General features: G+C 42.5%; 1 protein-coding gene across 1 annotated transcript; it reads right to left on the bottom strand.

Moving 5' to 3' along the window:
* Positions 1 to 3,726: 3,726 nt before the first annotated feature.
* On the bottom strand, positions 3,727 to 16,553 carry LOC135092094 (ABC transporter F family member 4-like). Its single transcript, XM_063990307.1, has 6 exons — positions 16,419 to 16,553; positions 15,705 to 15,824; positions 14,926 to 15,131; positions 14,344 to 14,454; positions 12,862 to 13,026; positions 3,727 to 8,390 (listed from the first exon to the last, which is right to left on the bottom strand). Exons 2-6 carry the CDS (start codon positions 15,802 to 15,804, stop codon positions 7,467 to 7,469), a joined length of 1,506 nt encoding a protein of 501 aa, XP_063846377.1. The 5' UTR covers positions 15,805 to 15,824; positions 16,419 to 16,553; the 3' UTR covers positions 3,727 to 7,466.
* Between the last annotated feature and the right edge of the window lie 804 nt (positions 16,554 to 17,357).

Raw genomic sequence — 17,357 nt, 5'->3', positions numbered from 1 at the left:
ATACATACACTGACACATACACGCAGACACAGGTAAGCATCACAGGTGTCAGGAAGGGCCCACAGAGACAGAACACACGTTATCCTGCCTCATCCCTTCTCTTATCCTCGTCCTGTAAGAATGTACTACTAACCTATATCACAAGCAGGCCAGGAGCGCACACCCCTCACCTCCCACAGTTTAACACACACTGGCACAACAAGTGTGAGGAGGCAGGGCAGGCACCCTCCTCCCATGTGCCTCCCGTCCCCCTCCCACCCCTACCGGAGTCTCATTGCCAAAGGTCGCTAGTGTATCTTCAATTATTTATTTTCCGTTGGTTTCCGTGTAGCTTTCTCTGTGTGGGTCTTTCGGATCAGTTGTGTGTGTGTGTGTGTGTGTGTGTGTGTGTGTGTGAGAGAGAGGTTCATATGTGTGTGTGTGTGTGTGTGTGTGTGTGTGTGTGTGTGTGTGTGTGTGCTCGTGTGTGCGTGTGTAGTGTGTGTTGATGTGCGCGTTTGTTGTTGATGTGTTGTTTACCTGGTGTGTGTGTGTGTATGTGTGTGTGTGTGTGTGTGTGTGTGTGTGTGTGTGTGTGTGTTTCTAGTTAGCTGTTATAGTGTGTGCGTGTGTGTGTGTGTTTCTAGTTAGTTAGTTGGTTATGGTGTGTGTGTGTGTGTGTGTGTGTAAAACCTACCCTTATCAAGAGAGAGAGAGAGAGAGAGAGAGAGAGAGAGGGGGGGGGGGGAAACAGGTGCAAGGCGTGACACCGTTTGAGGCGAGGCGGTGAACACAAACACGCCCCAATCACACCACCCATCTGTACCCATTCCTGCCTCCGCCCCATTCCCGTCTACCTTTCCTCCCTCGCTCACTCCCTCACTCTTTCCATACTTCCTCCCTTCATGTACATTAATTATGCCTCCACTCTCTCCTTTCAGCCACTAATGAAGCTCCCAGGCCCTCGCGCCGCCACCACCACCACCACCGCCACAACCATCGAAACCCACCACCTCGCCTCCCTTCACAATTCACAGTTGCGGTCGAACTCAAAATTTTCTACTGTGACGTCACGCGTAGTGAAAGAAAACTGTGGGATTAGCCTCATTTCAAGGTAAACTGAGATAATCTGACCCTGCGTGCGTGTTTCTGTGTAACATTTGACATCATATTCTGAAACACCTTTGGGCCGCACCTCCACTACTCTTAAAAGACTCTATTTGAAGTGACACGGGTTTTTAAGGGTGTTTTTGTTGTTCTAGTGACAGATTAACAAAATTTCTACAATATTAAAAGGTAAAAGTATTGAGAACCCGGTTAATCATCTCTGTTCTTTGGAAATAGCCGTGGTGAGAGAGCAAAGCGTCTCACAACACTGGTCTTGTGTGGTATAGTGAAGTAATCCATATTTTTCTGGTGTTGGTGTTAGTTTGTGGGGTTATACGTGTAGGGAAAAGATAATCCCAGATAATCCTTTTGACCATTCTTTAGGATTGGCGCCTTCAATGGGGCCGCTCTCTTCATTCTATTGTTACCCTTGGCTAGAACCTCGCTCTTACATAAAGAAGAACAATGAAAATGAGTTAAGTGTTCTCCTTTTATAATCAAACTTAGTTTTTTTTTCCAAACTAATAGTAAAAATGGACATGTGCTGTGGTGTTTGGTAATATCATTAAAAATAAAGCTAATCACATGTCACCTATACTTTAATGTGCTTTAAACTCTCTCTCTCTCTCTCTCTCTCTCTCTCTCTCTCTCTCTCTCTCTCTCTCTCTCTCTCTCTCTCTCTCTCTCTCGGTGGGCGTGAACGCGTCACCACCTAACGTAGTGTTCCCTGCACGCATCATTACAAGGAGCACGCCACCAAACACTTCACGTGCCTCCCCCGCGGGGACGGCTGGCCTCAACCTGAGCATCGCGGTGTGTCATGGGCTTCCTTCCGCCGTGTTCATTACCAGTTGTGAAAGGTTACGGCACGTCTTGTATGAATATAAATAAACCTAAACTAAATTGGGCAGTAAGGAGAGGCGTGTGGCAAGGCGGTGTGTCGCTGGTTACTCATATGGGTCAGTATTCAAAAACGCTTTGCTAGCCCTCTCAACACGACTGTTTTCAAAGGCCACAGAGATGATTAGCCGGCTTCTCAAGTGTGTTTTTGTTAATACTGCAGAAATTTTGTCAATCTCTTAATGGAACCATTGAAAAAAAAACACGCTTAAAAATTCTTTGAAAGCAGTGGAGGTACGGCGCAGAAGTGTTTCAGAATAAGATCCGGAAAAAAATTAAGTTGCTCTGTATTTTTCTTGCGTGTGGTTCACTTGACAGGGTGTTGCAGCAGAGGCACCTGTCCTACAGAAACCAGAGCCTCACGTCACTACCCATAGTGCCATCTATCAATAGACTGAGGAGGCTGCGAGTGCTTCTGAAACTAGCGAGACGTGGCAGTGCAGCTTGTGACCAGAATGTGTCTGCCGCCCCTCGGGATGTACCTCTGGCGAACAACCTGCGTGGGAAGACACAAAGGGGCTGCTGGTACAAGGGACAATATTCTGAAGCATTCCACCGCATTTCCACTACATTCAAAAGGCTCTAGTTGAAGTTACACGGGTTTTTAAGTGTTGTTATGGTTCGAGTGATAGATTAAAAGAATTCTGATAATCATCTCTGTAGCCTTTGAAAACAGTTGTGGTGAGAGAGCAGAGCGTTTCAGAAATAAGGATGCACCCTACTGGCTTGTTCAGATGTGTGGAGGATGACGCGGGGAAAGAGGTGGCTGTCTGGGGACGGGGAGGTCACTGACAACCAATGGGGGGAGTGGGGGGGACGAGGAGAGGTGTTGAATGAGTGACACGTGCCGCCTCTCCTGCACTGTGAGTAATAACATGAATTTCTCTCTCTCTCTCTCTCTCTCTCTCTCTCTCTCTCTCTAGTAGTTTACACAGCGCGGGAACAAAAAGTCGATTTTTTGCATCGCATCTGTAATAAAAATCAACATTCATTATTTATGCAACGTAAATAAGTGGATGAATAAATAAATAAATATTGTGTTTTTGTTGTTATATTTATTCATTAGTTTTTACTAAATAATTTTTTTCCTAAAAACGAGAGGAGAGAGAGAGAGAGAGAGAGAGAGAGGAGAGAGAGAGAGAGAGAGAGAGAGAGAGAGAGAGACCAAAAAAAAAAAAAAAACTATGAAAGCACATTAATAAACTTCCCAAACATTCTCTCTCTCCCATCCACATGACAGTACAAAGGAAACTCGTAAACACTTGCATTATTAACCTCCTTTGGGCAGGACACCTCGCCTCTACTCTTCCAGCGCCATCCCCCCCGTCCCCTCCCCCCCTCCGCCAGCCAGCCCGTCAGCCAGCCAGCCCTCCGCGTACCGAACAGACAAAACGCCGTCAAGACACTGACAAGCGGGGACGTTTTAATTAAGTATGTTGCACTGGCGCTGCCCTGTCAGATGCCTTGGTTATTTTGCACATTATTAACTATAAATTGAGGCCGAGACATTACACACCTGTCCCCTCTCTCTCTCTCTCTCTCTCTCTCTCCTCCTGTCCCGGTCTCTGTACGTACCTAGGGTTATTAAACACCTAGAGTGAGTTATACATGAAATATATACAGGAATATATGTGTAAATTTGAATATATGTAAGCGTATAGATATGGAGAGTGTGTGTGTGTGTGTGTGTGTGTGTGTGTGTGTGTGTGTGTGTGAAGGAGACAAAAACATACACACCGCCACTTTTAATTCTATTTATTATTTTTTACTATATAAAAAGACAATAATTAGATGTGGTATATCAAGTGTCGAACAGATGAACATTATTATTATTATTACTATTCTTTTACTTTTTTTTTTATTTGGCTCTCATAATCTGGCACCTTTACACACATACACACTCACACTCACACACACACACACACACACACACACACACACACAAGCAGGAAAATAACCAACCAACGAACAAAACACACACACATACACACACACCGTAGCGCCGTGAGCACCTTACAACATGACGGTCCGCGCACGCACGCACGCACGCACCACCATGACAAGCAAGCAAGGCACGAGGACCTATTGGACGGGAAGGGCCGGGACAGAGAGAGAGAGAGAGAGAGAGAGAGAGAGAGAGAGAGAGAGAGAGAGAGAGAGAGAGAGAGAGAGAGAGAGAGAGAGGCGGGGGGGTTGGGGAGGGGGGGGCAGGCATTCCCAACCCTGTCAAATCGTAGCAATAAAAATAGGATGACATTCGGTTCTTTTCTAAGCTCCGCGCCGCTTCCGGGTCATTACTACAAAAGCAATTATAGTAGTAGTAGTAGTAGTAGTAGTAGTAGTAGTAGTAGTAGTAGTAGTAGTAGTAACATCAACAAACACACACACTCTAACAACAAGACGGTATCAACAGTAGTAAGCCTCCTATTGGTAACACTCCTCACTACCTCCTCCTCGCGGAAAGACTGGATATTAACCCCTTCACTGCTATCTGACACACCTTTCCTTAATTACGCCTACCAACCACTCTGAGACGTCTTTCCTTGTTCTTCTCCCACCTCCAAACGCTGTACTGCCTAGAAATTTGTTCTTTTTTTTCCATCACGTTATTTCTTGTTTACGCTTTTTTTTTTTTTTTGTGAGAGGCACTGGTCAAAGGCAACAAAAAAATAAATAAATAAAAAGCGCAATGGGGTGCCAGTCGCCTAAGAAAAGACAAAAGGAACATTCAAATTTCAGTCTATTCTTTTCCATCCTATTCCTTTTTGTAGATGTGCTATTAAGGTTTCATATGTCGCTTTTGGTGAATGTGTAGCATAACGCAGTGAAAGGGTTAAGTGCGTGGCTACTACAGGGACCTCGCCACGCCTCCTTACTTCATGGCAAACCAATGATAAACCAAATCTGGTACAGCTATTATTATGACTGACTGGACGACAATCTGGAGTGTAACGGGAATAATAATAATAATAATAATAATAATAATAATAATAATAATAATAATAATAATAATAATAATAATAATAATAATAATGTAATAGGTCACTTTGTATGTAAATATGTGATTTGATTATGCATTTGGTCTTTCTATCGCTAAATATTAGAGAGAATGGACTAAATATTTACTGATTTTATTATTATTTATCTAGGTATTATTTGTATCACGAAATCTTAACCGGCCACACACACATACGCGCACACCCACCCACCCACACACACTCACACATCCACACACACGCACACATACTTCTGAGCACCATTTGCCTTTATATATAGAAAAAAAATAAAAGAAAAAAAAACAATAAAATATATATTAATTTGCATCACTGGCCAATATTTCCCAAACACTGCATACAACACTCCAACATAATGATCAATAAACACTGCTTTGTCTTTTTTTTTTTTTTTTTTTTTGTCGCTGTGGTTTCAATCTGGTGCAAAACATGGTGTCTTTTGAGCCTTGCCTCCCCTCATCTTATTGCTGTGGCTCAGTGTTTCTCAGTGCGGTCTTCAATACATTACAAACAATTTGTAGACTAATCTGAGTATTAGATCTATTTTAACCCCCCAAACGTGCGTAGCCAAAGCCTTCTCCATTCCCATTTTCTACAGCACTGAATCCTATAGGATTGTGTTCCCAAACTAAGAGGTGCAGTTGTAGTTGTAGTTGTGTTCTGCTTCATCACCTTTATGAATTGTAACCAGCTCACATTCGAAGGTTTGAACAAAGGTGCATCGTGAGGAGAGGAGTGCGAGCAGGCTAAGTGGGAAGGACCCCTACCATCCACCCTCACCGGCACCTCACACTTCTCATGACACACCACTGTTCAAACCTCCAAACCTGAACTGGTCACGATTCATCATGGCGATAAAGCAGAATGCAACTTTTGATGACAGCTATACCTATGGGGGTCTTCAGGAAATGTAGGCTGTAGCCCTTGTTGCCTTGCATGACACTCCGTTAGGGCAAAGCGGCGGGCATCAGCAGGCTGCCTCTGGTGACAGCTGTGCATGTTGTCATTGTTCTGATCAGTAATGGCCCCAACTGTTCCTTTTTCCAGGAGCAAATCCAGATCAGATTCACATCCCACTCAATGGTTTAGAGCTGATCAGTGCTACAAATATAGGACGCCTTCAATGGTATAGGAGGGAAAATATCAACTGCTGCAGTTTTAATATAAGAGGTCCACTGCTTGAAACAGTTTATGAACCACTATCGTGTATTTAGACATTAATGGCCAGTCCGTGCTGCTACACCAAGAAAAGTAAATATAAAAGCTTTCACTAACCCAAAACGTAAAATAAATAAATAAATACATATACACATACACACAGATATACATATGTAAGAGTTTTATATGTACTTTGCGCTGCGTACGACTACTGTATATGTATAAAACAATAAGCTGAAATCTTCCCATCCAACTTGCAAGACATGCTTTCATCTACAAGTAAAAGGCCTTTCCTTTGATACTTCCTTTGGACACCCCTGTCGCGTTGCCGGGGTGGGAGGAGGGAAAGATTAGAGGATGGGGAGGGAGGGAAGGGAAGATTAGAAGAGGGAGAGAGGTAGGGGAAGATTATAGGTAGGAGAGGAAGGAAGAGAGCAGGGAGGGAGGGGAAGATTAGAGGAGAGGAAGAGAGGGAGGGAAAGATCAGAGGAAGGGGAGGGAGGGAAGAGGTGAAATGTTAGCATGGGGACTGAAGCGCAAGTAAAGACTAAACTTCCTTGCTTTCATCCTTTGTTTCATACATTCAACGCTTTGTGAAATGTTAGTGTTGAAACTTGTGAAAAGACTAAACTTCTTTACTTTCATCCTTAGTGTCGTACATTCAGCGCCTTGTGAAATGCTACTGAGAGGACTGAAACGCAACGGCTACTTGTATCATGGAATCTTGAGGAACCTTGGGACTGAAAGCAGAGTGTTGGCTTAATTACCGAATGGCAGGAAGAAGTATACAACATTACCAGGCTAGCACAGAGAGAGCACCGCCTGACCCATGTGACATCTCCTTAACCTAACACGTACGTACTCTCATACGCACTTCACGACCACAGAAGGTTGTGTCATTATAATGCAATCAAATAAATAGTAAGTACATAGTGCTTTGGAATAGTTAACTGCTGTCTTAATTCAAATACAACACCATTAACAAAGGTATACACTACATGGTAGGTGCAGTATGAGCCACTAAACCTCCAAGAATTCACTCCTTATAATTTCTTATATCTGGAAGGCATCTGCTGCAATAACAATCAGTCTCAAATAAATATCAGTCACTCAGGGTTCTTAAAGTGAGTATACCCCCAAAGGAATCATATTACACCAACGGTTATATTTCATCTACTAAGTACATATTCCTGTGGCTCCTCCCTATATCCCTACATGGGGCTGGTGTGATTATAAGCCCCTGTGCAGCAAGACTCGTACATCCGCCCTGTGTGGCATGAGGGAGCATAGGGGGAGCATACCAGGTTATCATTTGCTCTTTTCGTCACTTTTCTCTGGTGTTTGTATCTCTCCTTGAATGCTCTCCTGTCCTGCATCATTTTTACTTTTAGTCTCAGGGTCTTCTTCCTCCTGTGTATTCTTGCCTTTGCTCTCCTCCTCCTCCTTCTCCTCCTCCTCCTCCTTCTTTTCCTCCTCCTCCTTCTTCTCCTCCTCCTTCTTTTCCTTCTTCTCCTCCCCCTCCTCCTTCTTCTTCTCCTCCTCCTCCTTCTTCTCCTCCTCCTCCTTCTTCTCCTCCTTCTCCTTCTTCATCTCCTCTTTCTTCTCCTCCTCCTTTTTCTCTTTCTCCTCCTCCTCCTTCTCCACTTTGCATTCTTCATTCATATATACTTGTGCCTCTTCTTTGCTAGTTTCAACTTCATTCTTGCAATCCTGGTATGTCTCTTCCTCCTCCTCCTCCTCCTTCCCTTCCACCACTTCCTTTTCTCCTACAACTGTCTCCTGATTGGGGGAGGTGCTTTCCTCCTTCCCCTCTCCTTCACTCCCTGTCTGCCCACCATCTTCACTACCCTTCTCTACATCACCATCTTCTTTCAAAGACTTAGTTTCTACCTCCATATCTTCCCTCCTTACCTCTATCTCTTCTTCACCAGCACCCAGCTTCACCTCACCACCCTCTGCTGCAGGAGTGGAGGGAGTGGAGGCCCTGGGTACTTCCTTCATCCCAACACAGTCTCCTACAAGCAGCTCCCCTTCCTCCACCTCCTCATTGCTTGCCTCACAGTACACCTCACCTTCCTCAAGAGACTCTGCATCCCCACACTCATCCAGTGCCTCAAGGTTACTCTTCAATCCTCCGCCAACCTCTCCCTCAACCTCTATGGGAGTCTCTTCGTGAATCTCTCCATCAATCTCCTCAGGAACCTTCATGTCTGTTCCGTCTATTCCAGTTGTCTGTTGGAGTAGGTGAGTAAACAAGTTAATAAATAATACAGGGAGAAATGTGGGGTTCTAAATTAACGTGTATGGTAAATTCTCTCTCTCTCTCTCTCTCTCTCTCTCTCTCTCTCTCTCTCTCTCTCTCTCTCTCTCTCTCTCTCTCTCTCTCTCTCTCTCTCTCTCTGTTGCAATACACTTATAGGAGGGATCTTTCTCATTAGTTTGTCCAGTCCACTCACCACAAACTCATCACTATGTGGCAGGAAGATGGATAGGGAGCTACATGATGATGATGATGATGATGATGATGATGATGATGATGATGATGATGATGATGATTATTATGATGATGATGATGATGATGATGATGATGATAGTGGTGATGGTGATGATGATAATAACAAAAAGGTGAAAAGTGGTAATAATGAAATACAACAAAATTAAAACAAAGCTAAAAAAAAGAAAATGATAACTAATTATGATAAAGATAGGAATAATTGTAAGAACAAAACACAGCAAATATTAAAGAATAGGGAAAAACTGACAAAAGATGGAGATCATAATGAAAATACCAATAAAAAAAATTAAAGTGAAGATGGTGATTAACGAAATGATGAAAACAATAACGACCTTAACACTAAGAGAGAAGTTAATGAACCAAATAAAAAATAAAAATACTAAATAAAATTAATAACAAAAATTCTGATAACACAGGTAAAGGCAAACCCAAATAAATAAATAAATAAATAAATAAATAAATAAATGTTGCATCAGCACTTCAGCAACACCAAAGAAAATAAAGAAAAGAAAAACAGAGTGGAAAAAATAGAAAAAATAAAAACATGAATAAAAAATAAGAAGCTGAAATCAGACAGTGCAATGACAAACCACAAAAAAAAATGAAATAAAAAAAAGGAAAACCCCAATAACCACACAGAAAAGGGGGAAAAAGCAAAAAAAAAAAAAAAAGGAAAAATGAATCAATCAAATAAAAAAGATGATAAAACCACACAAAGCAAAGGCAAACCATACAAATAAATGCTAAAATAATATGTAAATAACACCACACAAAAAGAAAAGAAAAAAAGCTGAAAAAAAATGAAAAATAAAAATCAGCACCACACAAAAAAATAATAAAGGGAAAAAAGAAAAAAATGCGAGAAAAAAAAATAATCACAAATAAAAAAAAGGAAAGTTAAAAATCACACAATGTACCTACACCACTATTCTCACACTAAATGAAATAAATAACAAAAACACTGAAAAAAGAAACACAAAAACTGTAAACACAAGGCCACAAAAATCACCAAAAAAAAAAAGTAAAAAAAATAAAATAAAATAAATAAAAAAGGATGCCAAAATCACACAATGTACCTATTGCTCTATTCTTATGCTTGTCTCCTGGCTTGGCCCCGAGGGTGAGCTACAGCAACTCCCCATCAGATCTGCCTACAGAGACGGGCTGATGTGAGCGTCAATCTTACCAGGAGGACAGAATCTTAGCACTCACTACAGGCAGGCCAATGTGTGTGTGTGTGTGTGTGTGTGTGTGTGTGTGTGTGTGTGTGTGTGTGTGTGTGTGTGTGTGTGTGTGTGTGTGTGTGTGTGTGTGTGTGTGTGTGTGTGTGTGTGTGTGTGTGTGTGTGTGTGTGTGTGTGTGTGTGTGTGTGTGTGTGTGTGTGTGTGTGTGTGTGTGTGTGTGTGTGTGTGTGTGTGTGTGTGTGTGTGTGTGTGTGTGTGTGTGTGTGTGTGTGTGTGTGTGTGTGTGTGTGTGTGTGTGTGTGTGTGTGTGTGTGTGTGTGTGTGTGTGTGTGTGTGTGTGTGTGTGTGTGTGTGTGTGTGTGTGTGTGTGTGTGTGTGTGTGTGTGTGTGTGTGTGTGTGTGTGTGTGTGTGTGTGTGTGTGTGTGTGTGTGTGTGTGTGTGTGTGTGTGTGTGTGTGTGTGTGTGTGTGTGTGTGTGTGTGTGTGTGTGTGTGTGTGTGTGTGTGTGTGTGTGTGTGTGTGTGTGTGTGTGTGTGTGTGTGTGTGTGTGTGTGTGTGTGTGTGTGTGTGTGTGTGTGTGTGTGTGTGTGTGTGTGTGTGTGTGTGTGTGTGTGTGTGTGTGTGTGTGTGTGTGTGTGTGTGTGTGTGTGTGTGTGTGTGTGTGTGTGTGTGTGTGTGTGTGTGTGTGTGTGTGTGTGTGTGTGTGTGTGTGTGTGTGTGTGTGTGTGTGTGTGTGTGTGTGTGTGTGTGTGTGTGTGTGTGTGTGTGTGTGTGTGTGTGTGTGTGTGTGTGTGTGTGTGTGTGTGTGTGTGTGTGTGTGTGTGTGTGTGTGTGTGTGTGTGTGTGTGTGTGTGTGTGTGTGTGTGTGTGTGTGTGTGTGTGTGTGTGTGTGTGTGTGTGTGTGTGTGTGTGTGTGTGTGTGTGTGTGTGTGTGTGTGTGTGTGTGTGTGTGTGTGTGTGTGTGTGTGTGTGTGTGTGTGTGTGTGTGTGTGTGTGTGTGTGTGTGTGTGTGTGTGTGTGTGTGTGTGTGTGTGTGTGTGTGTGTGTGTGTGTGTGTGTGTGTGTGTGTGTGTGTGTGTGTGTGTGTGTGTGTGTGTGTGTGTGTGTGTGTGTGTGTGTGTGTGTGTGTGTGTGTGTGTGTGTGTGTGTGTGTGTGTGTGTGTGTGTGTGTGTGTGTGTGTGTGTGTGTGTGTGTGTGTGTGTGTGTGTGTGTGTGTGTGTGTGTGTGTGTGTGTGTGTGTGTGTGTGTGTGTGTGTGTGTGTGTGTGTGTGTGTGTGTGTGTGTGTGTGTGTGTGTGTGTGTGTGTGTGTGTGTGTGTGTGTGTGTGTGTGTGTGTGTGTGTGTGTGTGTGTGTGTGTGTGTGTGTGTGTGTGTGTGTGTGTGTGTGTGTGTGTGTCAATCTTGCTAGGAGTACAGAATCTTAACACTCACTGGAGACAGGCTAATGTGTGTGCGTCAATCTTGCTAGGAGTACAAAAACTTAACACTCACTGGAGACAGGCTAATGTGTGTGTCAAGGCTAATGTGTGTCGGTCAATCTTGCTAGAACAGGGCTGGTATCCTGAAATGCTTAGCTCTCTCACCACGACTATTCTTTAAGGTTACAGATATCATTAGCCAGATTATGAGTGTTTCTTCTCTTAATAATGTAGAAATTTTGTTAATCTGTCACTAGAACTGTAAAAACACCCTTAAAAAGCCGTGTAACTTCAGCTAGAGCCTTTTGTATGGAGTGGAGATGTGGGTAGAAATGTTTCAGAATATCATCCCAGAATCTTAACACAACAATCACTAGAGACAGGCTAATGTGTGTATCAATCTTGGTAGAACAGGGCCTGCATTCTGAAAAGCTTTGCTCTCTCACCACAACTATTTTTAAGGTCACCGATATGATTAACCAGGTTATTAAGAGTGTTTCTTCTGTTAATAATATAGAAATTTTGTTAATCTGTCACTGGAACAGTAGAAACATCCTTAGAAACTTGTGTAACTTCAACTAGAGCCTTTTGCACATAACAGAAGTACAGGGTTGAAGTGTTTCAGAATGTTGTACGAGAATATTAACACGGCATTCACAGGTCGCAATATGTAAAGCAATGCAAATCAGTTAGCAGCAATATTCAACTGATAGCCAATGATAGGTGAAGATAATGTTAATAATGAGAAGCTAAGCCAGGATGTTTTTTCACCAGTCTCACTTCTACCTTTTGAAGAGACAAGTGGCTGACTTAACAACACCACTGGGCTGATGTATGAAGTACCACCACTACCATCACCACCACCATCACCACCACTTCCAGCATCACGACCTGATCTAATGAAACCCTCACTACCATCACCACCACTGTCACCATCACTTCCAGCATCATAGCTACTACCATAACAGCAACTACCACCATCACCATCACCATCACCATCACCATTATCATCATCATCACTTCCATTAATGCTGTTCCTAACACAATAATCACCATTTCCATTACCATCACTAACACCATAACTGCACTTTACACAATCATCACCATCATTCCCAGTACCATCACCAACACCATAACTGCACTTAACACATTCATTACCTTCACCATCACCATTACGATCACCACTATTCTTTGTCTAACCTAACCTAACCATCTAAAATCATTACTATTCATCACTTAACCATTATAATTGCCACTATTCCTCACACACCCTAACCTGACTTAACCATTACAATCACCTCTATTCCCCACCTGACTTAACCTAACCTAACCTGACCATTATAATCCCTTCTATTCCTCACCTAACCTACCTAACCACCTAAAACACCATTATTCTTCATCTAACTTAACATAACCTAATACCACCACTAGTATTCCTTATGATTTTTCTGTTTTGGAACTGGCATCACAGTGAGCCTTTTTTTCACACTTATTTGCTGCCCTTGACCAATTCCTCTCTTAAAAAGTAAATAAATAAATAAAAAATAAAAACCTAACCTAACTGTGGCCACCCCAGGCAGCTCACCTCCACAGGGCCAGCAGCCACTCCTCCCTCCTGACTGAGGCCTGATGTGTCCAGGCTGTCATTGCCGCTGGTCACATCTGTCCAGGAGTCGTCTGTGGGGAGGTCTGGGAGAGTGGCGGGCACTGGCTGGGATGCAGGGGGAGGGGCTGCCAGGGACTCACTCTCCTGAAGGTACAGTGTGTCAAACAATATATCCTTGAGATATGTTCTTCCACTCCATTACTTACCCCTCACTAACATGTACAGCACCTCCTAAGACTATCAACTATCTCAGCACCTCTAACAAATAAGAGGGCTACATTCTGACACAATGGACAACATTATTTGACACGTTTGGTGAATACAGTGGCAACAGTTGGCAATCCTGCACATGAGGGGATGGCTACCGTGTATTATGACCTGGGAAGGAAGTTGATCGGCATGTCAGCATCACATCAAGCCATGCATACCAACCTTACAGACACCACATGTGACTAGACAGCAGGCTTCACATTGTTCATCATGCCACAGTTCCTACCACACTTCAAAGACAGTTTTGGGAGCTGCTGTACCACAAAAGCATCCTATCTTATGTTTGATATCTATCCTCCCATTCCTTTTCTCCCTTTACGTAAGAAAGCCACTGGAGCAACAAAAGTGCAAGAAAAAAGGCCCACTGACATGCCAGTCTCCAAAGAGATATCAAAAGGATCATCCAAAATTGCAGGACAAGTGTATTGAAAACCTCCCTCTTCAAGAATTCAAGTCATAGGAAGGAGAAGATACAGAAGTTGGCAGGGAGTTCCACAGTTTACAAGAAAAAGGAAGAATGATTCAAAATACTGGTTGGAATTACTTATCCTTCAATAGCATTTCCTAAAGCATCCTATCTTATGTACAATCCTAAAATAAGGAACCTTCAGAAATCTCCTTGAAATCTATCCTTCCACCTGATTACTTGTCCTTCACCAGCACATCCTAAAACATCCCATCTTGAGTACAATCCCAAATAACGATCCTTTCATCCATACACCCTTCAAGCAGCATCCTTCACAACTGTTGTTACTATAATACTAAGTCCTACATTCAGAAACGCTTTGCTCTCTCACCACAACTATTTTCAAAGGCCACAGAGATGATTAGCAGGGCTCTCAAGAGTGTTTCTTCAGTTAATAATGTAGAAATCTTGTTAATCTGTCACTAGAAGCATAAAATACCCTCAAAAACTTGTGTTCAACTAAAGCCTCTGGAATGTAGTGAGGGTGCAGTGCAGAAGTGTTTCAGAATACAGGCCTAACACACATGGAATACACAAAATTTATACCAAAATCTTCCTCTCCTTTTGCCATTCCCAAGAGTCACGAGTTGTTGCCATGTATGAATAAAATCTATACTGAAATACATGAATAAACACACACACACACACACACACACCAATAAAACAGCAACAAAATTTATAACCTTCATCTGAATCAGTAAACAAATCCCAGGGGACAGACTTACCATGTGGGGCTGGGGGTCAACGGGAAGGGAGGAGGGGGCAGGGGAGTCAGTGTGGGGGTCTGTGCTCCCCTCTGCTCCCACTCCCTGTTGGCTTGAGTAGCTGTATGCATTCTGTCAACAAGGAAGGTGGTGTTGTGAGTGATGGATATGTGTGTGTGTGTGTGTGTGTGTGTGTGTGTGTGTGTGTGTGTGTGTGTGTGTGTGTGTGTGTGTGTGTGTGTGTGTGTGTGTGTGTGTGTGTGTGTGTGTGTGTGTGTGTGTGTGTGTATATCCAACTATTTATCTTTAAGCAAAACAAAAATGCATGCCTTTAGAGTAAAAAACACGAGAAATTGGAAGACTTAATTCTATATGACATTTCAACAAAGGCTTCATGTATTGATGTATAAGAATAAAAATGGATAGAAAAAAATACACCAGAGAAAACAGCATGCATTAAAAATTTCCAAAACCAAATTCACCTAAAAGAAAAAAAGTACACAGCAAATAACAGAAAAGCAAAACACAAACAATTAAACAAAAACAATAAAAAAAGATAAAAAAACACAGAAAACATGAAAAACAAATAAAAACAAAACTTACCTCCTTGTTACCATATGATCCTCCTCCTCCTCCTCCTCCTCCTCCTCCTCGTCCTTGTCCCCTGCCCTTCCCTCTGCCTCGTTCCCTCTTGTTACCACCACGCCCCCTGCCTCGTCCCTGCCGGCCTCCTCCTCCCTGCTCACTGCCCTCAACATTGTCCTGGGGTCCTCTTCTCATCCTGCCTGACCCAACCCTCACAAATTTGCCTGTGTGTGTGTGTGTGAGAGAGAGAGAGAGAGAGAGAGAGAGAGAGAGAGAGAGAGAGAGAGAGAGAGAGAGAGAGAGAGAGAGAGAGAGAGAGAGAGAGAGAGAGAGAGAGAGAGAGAGAGAGAGAGAGAGAGAGAGAGAGAGAGAGAGAGAGAGAGAGAGAGAGAGAGAGAGAGAGAGAGAGAGAGAGAGAGAGAGAGAGAGAGAGAGAGAGAGAGAGAGAGAGAGAGAGAGAGAGAGAGAGAGAGAGAGAGAGAGATATTGTAAACCAAGAATGTTATAAATATTTTCTTGCTATGTAGGTTTTCTTGGTCAATTAGCCATTTATTATTATCACTATTATCATTATTATTATTATCATTATTATTATTACTATTATTATTATTATTATCATTATTATTATTACTACTACTGGAAGATGCAGCGGACAGAAAGAACTGGAGGAGACTCATACATGTCACCAACACCTCACTCCAGGGAAACGGCAAGATTACCATTACTATTGCATGAGATCAAACACAAGGAGGGAGTGAGGTGGAAGTGAGGTGGAGGAAGTGGAACAGCAGCCTCACCCTCGCCCTGACTGGAGGCATTGATGGAAATTGTGAAGTGGTCCCCGTGCTCCTCCACGCGGCGGCCTCGAAACACTGTGTCCGGGTCCAGCTCTGCCATTATCTCCTGCTCGTGTTGGGCTAGTGTGTGTGATGGAAAGAGAGAAGAAGGCTGTTGGGGTTAATGGTGCTTTTCTTTTCTTTTTTTTTCCTTTATTTTGTTTTTTTCTTTTCTTTATTTTTTTTTTTTTTTGCATCCTATTTTTGTTGATGTTTTATTTTTGGTTTTATTTTATTGTTTTGTGTTTGGGATTACTGGTGTTTTTCTTTCTTTCCTTTTTTTTTTACTACGTGCTTAGTTTAGGTGTGTTTTTGTTTATATGTTAATTCTGACCGTTTTGTTCTGTTTTCTTTTCGGAATTATTGGTGCCTTTTCTTTTTCCTTCTTTCTTATATGTTTAGTTTATGTTTTCAATGATATAATTTATACTTTAGTGTTTTGTTTTCATTCTCTCTCACTCTAGAATTACTCATATTCTTTTCTTTATGTCTACTCTTTCCATATTTATCCATTCATTCATAAAGGACGTATCAGGGAAGGAAAGAAGGGTGCTGGAATTATATAAACTCAATAAATAAACCAAAATCACTAATCCAAATATCCTCACACACACACACATAAAAAAGGAAAATAAATAAATAAATAAATAAAAATTGCCAATTCAGTATACTCACAATTATGGTCAGGGTTGACAAAATGACTCCTGTTCTTGTTGCCGCCGCCCCTGTGCCCCCTGCCTCCCCCGGCCCGCCGCTCCCCCTGCTGCCGGCCCCCCTGCCCCGGCCCCCTTCCTGGGACTCGCCGGGGGAGCTCATGAAGTCTCCCAGCCGGATTCCTTCACCTGGAAGAGGAAAAAATATAATGGTTAATTGTTTTGGGCCTTTCAGTTTCTTGTTTTGGCTGATTTTTTTTTTTTTTTTTTTTTTTTTCGTTCACCTGGAGGAAATAAATTATGATGGTTCATTTTTCCACCTTTCAGTTTCTTGTCATTTTGATTCTGATTTATATTTATTTATTCTTTTTTTTCTTCTTCATCTGAAGGGAAAAATTTGGATGGTTAATTTTCCCACCTTTCAATTTCTTGCATTTTGATTTTGAATGTTCTAAACCTCCTGTTACCATCACATACAAGAACCCTAAGCTTCCTCATCTCAAGGAAACACTGTTACCACCACACACAACAAGACAACACACACTAAGACCCAAAGCCTCCTCGTCTCAGGGAAACACAGTCCACATGACACACAAGTGACAAATACTGAGGAACTGGCATGAGTGAGGTTGGGGCAAGCAAGGGCAAGACTCACCCTTGCTTCTTGGGTACCGTGGGTCATATGCCGGCCCTGAGTCTTCTCCATCCCTGGGGAGGAAAGAGAGACAGTGGTGAGTTGGCATCTCTCTCTCCAGTGAGTATTGCTCCACTACAGACTCACGGATAACACAAGGGACATTCAGTGAAGATTGAAATGTAGGGAAATCACACAGAAAAGGTTGCATGGTTAGGGAACACAGGCATACAGAAAACACACAAAACATACACAAAACCACACAGAAAGGTCACATGGTTAAGGGACACAGGCACACAGATTGAAACATAAAATCACACAAAAATG

This window comes from Scylla paramamosain, chromosome 39 (genome assembly GCF_035594125.1).
Source record: "Scylla paramamosain isolate STU-SP2022 chromosome 39, ASM3559412v1, whole genome shotgun sequence".
NCBI classification, from domain to species: domain Eukaryota; kingdom Metazoa; phylum Arthropoda; class Malacostraca; order Decapoda; family Portunidae; genus Scylla; species Scylla paramamosain.
Note: the sequence above shows the minus strand (reverse complement) of the source record. Positions and strands in the feature narration are given on the sequence as shown.